Consider the following 10,000-nt stretch of genomic DNA (forward strand, 5'->3'; position numbering starts at 1 on the left):
TATCAATTAATGAGTAAGAGTAGTTGTTAACTCTTGTTGGCTTGTCAATTGTCGGAGTCAGGTTAAGGCTTTGTAAAGACAGAATAGAATTTTGGGCGTGAGTATTAGTATGGTAATGGAGAAGATTTATGTTAAAGTCTCCCATTAGAATAATCTGTTTTCCAGTGGCACTAAGTTTTTCCATTGTTGAATCAAAATATTCCTGGAAACGCTCAGGGGAATTATGCTGCCTATACAATACTCCACATATTATATTTGCATTTTTGGGAAGATGTAATTCAACAAAAAGCGCCTGGAAGGCTTCATTAGAGCACCTCTCTATTGTTTGGTATTGAAATCTTTCATCAATATACATGCCTACACCTCCAGCTGAAAGAGGCGATGGCATGTGTTCAAAATTATAATGCAAAATTGAAGGGTTAAAATCCAAGTTTTCAGACGAGCTATTTATTCTTGTTTCTGTTACGCCTATGATATTAAAATGAAAGTCTAATTCATCTAATAAATGACTTCGAAAATTTTCTAAGTTACGTTTTAGGCTGCGGATATTTGTGTGAATAAACGAAATATTAGAATCTGGGCAAGCATTATTAGCAAATTTCCTTTTTTGTTCAAAAAAACTATGTGGAGAGAAGTATTTGCATCTTGTATTAGAGTAATGAGTGTTAGAATCAGAGTTTCTATCTAAAAAAGTATTCAGGGTAAATAAGTCAAGGTCGTAATAACTTGGAAGACGATCAAGATATTTTTTGGTGGGAAGAGAAGAACTGAGAATGTTATTAAATTGGCCATGTGCAGAAATTAGATCGCTGTAATTGTAATATGGAAGCTCGCTTAGGAGTGTTTTGTTTACCTTAGTAGACTGTTGGTTAAAGATCTTATGGAGCAGTGTCATCACCAGAAGATCCTAGGCGAGCTGTTAGTGTAGACAAATCACTTGAATTTTTGATGGCGACCGGACGAGAGTTTTCATTTTTCCTCAGCCAGATGGTGGAGTTCTTGGCCCAGCAAAATGAGAAACGATATCTTTCCTTTATTTTCTTGGCGTCAGATAATAAACTCTGCAATCGTGGGGAAAGGTGATCGTAGATAGCAGCACGATCTAAGGATGAGTTTTCTCGGAGACCAATATCTGCAGGATTGATCCTGGTTACTTCTCTACGGGAAGCCATTACACGATCACGAGTGATTCGGAAAAGAGAACGAGTGATTCGGAAAAGAGAACCACATTTGAATTGTATTACAATTGAACATCTGATATCGATCTTATTATATGGCTGCACCGAAGTTTTTTCACAAGTGATAAACTGTAATGACTTATACAGTGACATTTAATTTCAGGACATACATTTATTACAGAAATCATCTTTCAACTTTCAAGAACTAGTCCCAATGGACGATATGGCTGCATGACCAGTGATAGCAGTGTGCATTTACTCGATTTCTATGTGACAAACTTCGAAAGAAGCGGTGATTCAATCAATTGTTTGAGTTCCTCGGTCAAGAAAGTCGGGAAGGTGATTATTTCCGACGAACCATGAGCGAAGACGCGGATAAAACTATTGAAATGCCTAGGAGAAGTCGGGAAAAGATGTCTCCCTTTCCTCTTGAGGATACTGCTACCGATGAATTAGGGACTGTCAAAACACAACTGGAACATCTTCCTTTCGAGGATGAAAGGCAAAGGATTGAAAGTATCTACCGTTTGGAGAACTATCACATTGTTCAAATTTTCAAGCTGGGTGTTGTGCCTCTCTGGCAATCTATGCCGAAAACTTCAGAATTCCAAAAAGAAGCAAAGGAGCTTTTCGATCTTTGTTTATCTTTCTGCTATACACAAGACGCGGCCGAAAGAGTTGTTTTTGATCACTTCTCCCAAACCTTAAACTTGTGTTTTCCTTTACAGCCTAAGAAATGTTTATCAACTAAAGTTGTTTTCAAGTTGCTCGCGCTAGTACAGTTCCTTCAGAGAGAGAACTTTGCTATCATCGAAGTCGAGCAATTAAAGGAGCAAGAGCCAAACACGAATCAGGTTACACGCAAAGGGACCAATCATTTCATTACTGAACTACTGACGATATTTGAAGCACGAAGAGATAGAGCAGAGGGACGTATTACCGATCTCATTGATCAGACAACAAGGTTTGCTTCTGTGGACGCTCAAGTGCACAAAGTTAAGGATCTGAAGAAGGAGAACTTTGTAAGTGTAACACCGGTTTTCCTGACAAGCTGGATAAAACTGCTGAAAATGGCAGAGATCGGAAATGATTTTGCTTTTTGTTTGGCAGAGGAAGATCTTTTACGTTGTACTTCGCAATTTTGGTTTGGGTATGAGCCAATTGTTCTACGATTTAGGGAAGTTCTTGATGGAATAAAGAACTTTGGAGGTGAAATTCTCCTGCCACCTGACCAGGAAAGAATTATTTTGTTTCTCGAGCATATAGAACACTTTTGTCAACATCCTCAAGTGGCATCAGCTTCCTTGAAATTTCTGGCAAATTCAAACATCAGCATTGAACTCGTTCGAGTAGTCTTCCAAACATTTCTTTTCAAAGGGAAAAAGGCTTTTCAAGATCCTTTTCTGCTAGCGAACCCTCGCTTGTCTGAAATCAAGGCTATTGGTCTTCTCTCTAACGTTTCATCTCTATTTCCAAATGAAATGGTTCACAGAATATTACAATTCTGTGGACAATCCTTTTCTATCGATCAAGATTACCAGAATCTCGGTTGGCTGTTGTCCCTTTTTCTTGATGGTTCGGGCAACGAAAGCTACAGTATTGTAAAAGAAAAAGCAGAGAGGAGACTGGCGTTCTTGCACGGCCTCAGTGACAGCACTTCGATTTTGTTTACAAGCATTTGGTCGCCCTTTCTTGAGTGGTTATTAAGAGAATTCCCGACTTCTTTTCATGAAAAGCGTACAGAAGTAATAACTTTAATGCGCAATACTTTATGTACATCGAAGCTGTCCATTTATGAGCAAACTCGTTTTGATATCGCCACGAAACAGCTCTTTGGGTGGGTCTCTGAACAAGACTGCACTGTGGAAACGAAGAGTGAGATCTTTACTCTTCTAGTGCAATGCAGCAGTAGCGGATCTTCAATTCGAAACGTGGAATTTCTCATTGAGGTCATCAAACCATTGTGTCTCTGCACACAGCTTACACTTGAATTTAAGAAAGTTGTAATTCACGAACTAGGTGATTTGGCTAAACGGTTCAAGAAGAATGAAGAGAGAAGCGTTTTCCAAGGAATTTTGGGAATTCCGTTGTGGAGTCGCCGCTTTGAATGCACTCAAGAATTACTATCTGAGATACTTGGTTATCTCAAAGATTCTGTTGACAAGGACAGGCCCATGAAGACCATCCCACGTACAGTATTGGACCTGGTTTCCTTGATATCTAGAGTTCCCATTTCAGATGACCGAAGATTGAAAGTATTACAGAAAGCAAAAACGTCCAGCACTGGCCTATCCAGCTGCATACACATGTTGAGATTAGTGGAATTCCTTAACAAAGAAGTGGCCAATAAGCTTTTTGACATTATGTATGCGGTATTCGTTGAGACATTTAAGGAAGATAAGGATCTGTTCGAAGAATTCCAAGCAATATTGATGGACGCATCATTCACAATGTCAACACTTCCGATTATGGTGATATTGGAAGTTGCAGAATCGATATCTCTGCGCATGTGCAATGAAGAGGTTTACAAATGTTGTTTGAACGTGGTTGGTAGAGCGTCAGGTATGTCTGACTCAGAAATGGCGCAACTTTTTTCACTGGTAAAGAGAAATGCAGAGAACATTGTCAATAGCCAGAATGGGAGTCAATCATCTGATCGCAGTTATTTGGAACGCAACGCCTTTACTGAGTCCTTGTGTCATGTTGTTTCCACGGTGGGGTTTTCAGGTAAAGAGAAGCTCCTCTTCGTCGAGAAAGTCTGCGATATTTTTCGAAAGGGCTTGGACGACTGCAAAGGATGGAACATAGTGAGCGCCTTAGAAAATCTCATTCCCCTTCATATCCCACAAACCGATGCCGATTTGACAGGTGGCGAACAAAATCAAGAAAAGATGTCGTTAAAGTCAAATGACATCGTGGTTTTGTTGGAAGACTCCACTATGATGGCTCAGCTAGCCAAAATTCCTTCCACATGGAATTGTTCATTGTGTAGCGTCCTCTCCAAGATGAGCCCCAACTCCTTCTCAAGGGACACGCTGGTGGATGTGTACAATTTCATTCGCTCCCAAAAAGATTTAGATGAGGGTTTCTTTCATCACATTTTGTCCTTCCTTGAGGTAGGAATTCAAGAAACAAATTCCGTGGAGGATTTACTAGGAGTCTTGCAAGAATTGGAACACGTTGTACGCGCTATTTTACCCAATCTTATTCCCCTCGCCATGTTTAGTTTTAAATATATGCTACAAAATCAAGTCGGCAAACGAGAGAGGAAACAGTTCGTTGAAGAAGTTATCATGAAATGGCATTTCTCGCCAATAGTAGAAGTTATTTCTTACCTTAAAGTCCTACAGCTTCTTTGGAAAACGTTCACCGCTGGTTACTGCTCGGTTAAAAGATGTGAAGTTATTCACCGTGTCGAGGACATTCTAAAAGGTGTCAACGAAGAAGCAAATAACTACTGTACGATGGCTTCTTTTGATCTTAGGGAAGAATGTCAATTCCGGAAAATCTCATGTCACGAGTTTGATTGGCTTGTTTTCCATTCGACTCTTTCGAATAGTGAAGCAGCCCTTGCCTTGAGTCTTAGCCTCTGCAGCAGGCACACTGGAGCTTCACGAATTAGATGCTTCACTCAGTCACTCAGTCACTCAGTCTTCACTCAGTCTGGTGAACTGACTGGGGATAGTCACTTAAAGATTGTGAAAGACAAGACGGCAACTTCACAAGACGTTTCCAATGAAGAAAACATCTCAGCACCATACACCGCTGCAGTTGGACCAGTAGGGTATCATTCAACGACAGCCAACAAGGCAAGCTCATGTACCTTGACACCAGCTTCTATTGCCCAGGAAATGATTCAGATCCTACGACGCATACTGGTGGCAGGGGAAGACATCACTAAAATTTCAATGTTACTGTGGGACAATCTTTTCAGTTCCAGGACTGCCATAACGTGTTTTGAACATCAGTGTAGAGAAAGTTTATCGTACTTTCCCGATGACTATGTGGGTGTTCTGCTGTCCATTCTTGGGGAGTCCTTGTCAAAAGAAGTGTTCCTTTTTTGGGTCAACCAAAATTGGCATCACGTGTACCAGTGCTCGGATATCATTTTGAAAGCCTGCAAGAGGACTGCAACAAAAGACTTGGATGAGATAGCTCGCTTAAAGTTTCATACTGCAGTTTATAACTCTTTGGAAATGGTGCGCACCAGGACACTTGACCCTGTACGCTTCGAGCTATTTGTGCTAGGGAATCCATGTTTCCGGAATCTGGAGCCACAGTTGAAGAATTTTAGTGAAGTGCTTGACAGCACCATTTCTATTGAGGTCACACAGGCACTTTTTGATCTCTTTCAAATTAATGCACAAGCCGGAGTCGCATGCGCGGAGATGGTCTCTTCCTGGTCCTCCCAAGAACAGGCCATAAAACTGGTCGAAGGCGTCAAACGGATCCTTCAAGAGAACAAGGATCACCCCGAGGTGCCAGCGTTGTTGCAGCTTTCACGGGCTTATGGACGTTTGTGCGTGGACTCGAGCAACGACCTTCTACATAAGTTCAGTGAACAAATTGAACGATATCGTGATGATCCTGAGGGTGTTTGTGGCCTTATCCGTTTACCCCAATGGAGGCAAATGATGATAGCAGACGGCTTTTCCTCAAAAGCGATTGACTGCTGGTGCGTAGCCTTTTTAGGGACGCCACTCGAAGACCTCTCATCTCGAGATGTCGATGCTATTGTCGATATAAACCCCCACTCTTTACAGCTTGTGTCATCTGTTTCTCAAACAATTAAAAAATGCATCTTTCCTGACGATGGCTTCAGTGATAAGGTACACAAAGGCGTAAAAGAAGTGCAGACCAGTGAATGCCTCCGACTAGCCAGATTATTGGGGGAATTTATCAACGTTTTGAAGCAAAAAAAAAGCGAAGAAACTCCCGAAGACGCTGTTATCAAGGATATAATTGTCGAGGCTTGTGAAGAGCTTTGCAAAGAACATCGGAACATCAACAGAAAACAAAAAAAGCTGTACATAATTCGTGATCGGATGCTTAAAACTTTATTTAATGAAGTTTTTGGAAAGCAACGAGATCAAGACATTGGATCGGATCTTGCCGGAAACACAGAAGTTGAGGACCAACCATGTGAAAGAAAAGAATGTAGGACATCGAGCTTGGAAAGACAGCGATCGTATTTCCATGAGAATCTTCCACGTTTAGTTAAAGAGAACTACGTTTATAAATCGTTGTCAGTATTGCTGAGGCGTTGGTTGTCTTCAATTTCTGTCAAACCAGTCCTTGCATCTCACACTCGAAAGGTCATTCAACTGATGTTTTTAGCCTTTTCTTCCGAAAAAGAGGAAACGCTTCCTACCCCGGAGAAGCTACATTGCATCGTTCAAGGTTACATTTTATCACTTGAAAGGAATCAAGCTCTCATATCTCAGCTACAAGCAGCAGGATACAATCAAAAAGGGCAAAGCCTTTTAGATCTGTGGTCTTCTCCCTCAATCGAGTGTTCAGGATACCTCAGCGACAGAGATTGCGCGAATCGCCAAAGACTTGAAAAGATGCACACGAAGAGCCTTAGGTGCTTATGGAACGAATGGAAAGACATTCTGGCCATGGTTGGAGTTATGTCCGTCAAAGTTGGGCAAGAAACGAAATCGACAAAAGAACTCTTTAGCCTTCAAGCCTCTTTTAAAATTATGGATGAGGAGGCATCTGCTGTAAGGCCCATTGTTAGGCAAGTTGGCTTACAAATCCCTGCCCTTGGGAGAAGAGTCGACGAACTCATCCGCCTGGAACAACGCCACCGAGCAAGGATTGAAACATTATACAGCAGAAATGAGGTAAGAAATCTCAAATGTAAATAGAACTTTCTCATGTGGCCGTGTCTTCGGATCCTTGGCCTCATTAGGTTAATCTAGGAATTCTTTATAATGCTGACGTGAAAGAAAGAAAAAAAACAGACAGGCTTTCCCTCAGTGAATGCTTCGTTCGACGGATATTTAAAGCCATAGCTAAACGAATCAGAGGAAATTCAAAACAGACTGAGCATACCATACAGCTTCAAAAACCGCAAAGCAACCACTTTATAAGCGGTTTCAACACATCATCAACATTTGATTGAAGAAACAGGGGCACTCGACGAGAATATAGTTCAAAACCACTTAAACATAGCATTGTTCAACGTGTTTTAGTATTTAAACGGTAGATATAGGCATATTTTTATCCCCTAAGATTTTTTCATCTGTTCGGATTTCCTAGGTGAAAGTCTAGTGATCCGAAAATCATAAAGATCAAAACTTACCTTTTCGAAAATTTCAGCCAGAAAAAAGGCTCCGAAAAATTCTATGTGACCTTTTCAGGGTAAAAATCCGTTAAAAATGGGCAATTGTACCATTTTTTAGATGTTTGAAAATCCTAGGTGAGGCAGGGAAGCAAGAAATTTTACAACAAATGTTCCGAAAATTCTAGATCTCAAATCGTCTTCCGAACAGATATTTTCCGAAAATTGACGTTGGGTGCCCCTGAAGAAAGCTCTCGAGAGGCCTTGTATTCAGTCGCAGGCTGCAGCCGTGGTTGTTACTATGGATACTGACATGGATAAGTCATTGAGAGACCGATTAGTACGCAAACGCATACGTAACAAGGTTGAAAAAGGAGGGCAAACGGCTTCTACGTCGTTCAGCATTCGCGAAAACGAAAGAAATGTTGAATGGTTGTTGAAGCTCCTCAATTGGACCATAACGCAAATCTACTCTCTAGCATCGCTGATGTTTACAGCCTGCAGCAGCTCATTACTGATCCCACTCGTTGCACTGAATCCTCTTCAACGTTAATTGATCTCGTTTTTACTAACCGTCCTGATAGGATTGTATGTTCTGGAGAGTCTCATATGGGCATAAGCGATCACAGCCTTATTTATGCGTATCGTAAGCTTTCTATAGATTTACCCTCGAGGGGCCATACTACAGTTACCTATAGAAAATTTAAGAACTTTAAGTCATCCGATTTTCGTAGCGATATTGCACATCAAAATTGGCAGATCATAGGTAACTATGATAACCCAAATGATATGTGGGAGGCCTGGAAAAAACTGTTCCTTCGTTGTGTTGACAAGCATACCCCTTGCGTAATAAACGTGTTCGCCCTTGCAAATCACCTTGGATTACTTCGCAACTTAAAAAGTGTTTGTATGCAAGAGATATTCTTAAGTTAAAAGCCACTCGTTCTGGTGATGCGGACGACTGGGGTAAATTCAAAAAACTTCGCAATGTGGTAAACAATGAAATTAAACGTGCGCGCTATAAGCATGCCATCAATGAGTACCAAGGTGATCCACGTAACACCTGGCAAATTGTCAATGAGCTTATGTCTAGGAAATCACACAAATGTGTCATAAACGAACTTAAACTCCCCTGTGGCAATTCTATTTATGATTCTCATGAGCTGTCTAACGCCTTTAATGACCATTTTTCTTCTGTTGGGCTTAAGTTAGCAAATGATATTCATGCCAATGTAGACAATTCTTTTCATTTGGATTATTTAGCTGAGACTGGTTACTGCACATTCGAACTGAAACCGACCAGCGTCTCCAAGGTTCTTCTTCTTTTATCCAGATTATGTAAATCAAAATCTACTGGTTTGGACAAAATATCTGCAAAACTCTTGCGCGAATGTGCTGATTTAATAGCCGAATCTCTCTGTACTATCTTTAATCAATCTATTGTTTCTGGAATTTTCCCTGATGAGTGGAAACTTTCGAAAGTCATCCCCTTGTTCAAATAGGGTAATCGTTCAGATCTAAATAATTACCGCCCATATTCTTTTGTCTAAACTTATGAAATATGGTGTCTATGGCACTTCATACAGTTGGCTTAGATCATACTTGGGCTACCGTAAACAACGATGTTTTATAAATGGTTCTCTCTCTGGGGGCCATTTCCTTACTTCTGGTATACCTCAAGGTACAATTCTGGGTCTACTCCTTTTTATAATATATATTAACGACTTACCTAACTGTATATTAAACTCTGAACCTCGAATGTATGCTGATGACACACACTTAATCTTTGCTAGTAATAACATCCAAAATATTAACACTGTTTTAAATGAGGATCTTGCTAGAGTTGAAAAATGGCTAACTGCTAACAAGCTTACTCTTAACGCATCTAAAGCTGAGTTTATGTTGATCGGATCGAGGCAAGGCTAAGCACGTTTCACAACCCTCCGTCACTTATTATTGACGGTGCACCTATAGGTCAAGTTACTTCTACGAAATCTTTAGGTGTTCATATTGATGAGACTTTATCCTGGAATGTTCATGTTGAGATTTTATGTAAGAAAATCGCGTCTGGTATTGGAGCGTTGAAGAGAGTGAGGTCTTTCGTACCGCATGAGACTCTCCGATCAATCTTCATGTCTTTAGTACAGCCTCACTTTGATTACTGCGATTCTGTCTGGGGATGTTGCGGCAAAACCCTAGCCAGTAAACTTACAAAACTTCAAAATCGCGCTGCGCGTATACTCACTTACTCAAACTATGATGCCAACGCTGATAACCTTATCCAAAAACTTGGATGGATAAAAACTTGATTCTCAACGAAAAATCCATAAGGCTGTGATGGTTTGTAAGTCGCTTAATGGTCTTACTCCCGATTACCATAGTTCCAAATTTGTTGACCGTAGTAGCGTCTCCAGTTACTCCTTAAGGGACACAGAGGGCAAACTAGCTATCCCACAGAGAAATTTTGGATAATGTAATTGTAGTCGTTATATAATTTGTAATAATTCTGGTAATTAATTAGGTTTTTATAGTT

General features: G+C 40.5%; 1 protein-coding gene across 2 annotated transcripts in view; it reads left to right on the forward strand.

The window, feature by feature from the left end:
* Positions 1-10,000, forward strand: part of LOC137980149 (uncharacterized) — a 24,029-nt gene that overhangs the window by 7,845 nt on the left and 6,184 nt on the right. For both annotated transcript variants that reach the window (XM_068827521.1, XM_068827522.1), the window contains one exon: positions 1,342-7,027. In XM_068827521.1, the coding sequence (XP_068683622.1) occupies positions 1,538-7,027 (5,490 nt within the window). In that variant the 5' untranslated portion in view covers positions 1,342-1,537. The remainder of the gene's footprint in view (positions 1-1,341; positions 7,028-10,000) is intronic.

Source organism: Montipora foliosa, chromosome 12, assembly GCF_036669935.1.
Source record: "Montipora foliosa isolate CH-2021 chromosome 12, ASM3666993v2, whole genome shotgun sequence".
In the NCBI taxonomy this organism is placed as follows: Eukaryota; Metazoa; Cnidaria; class Anthozoa; order Scleractinia; family Acroporidae; genus Montipora; species Montipora foliosa.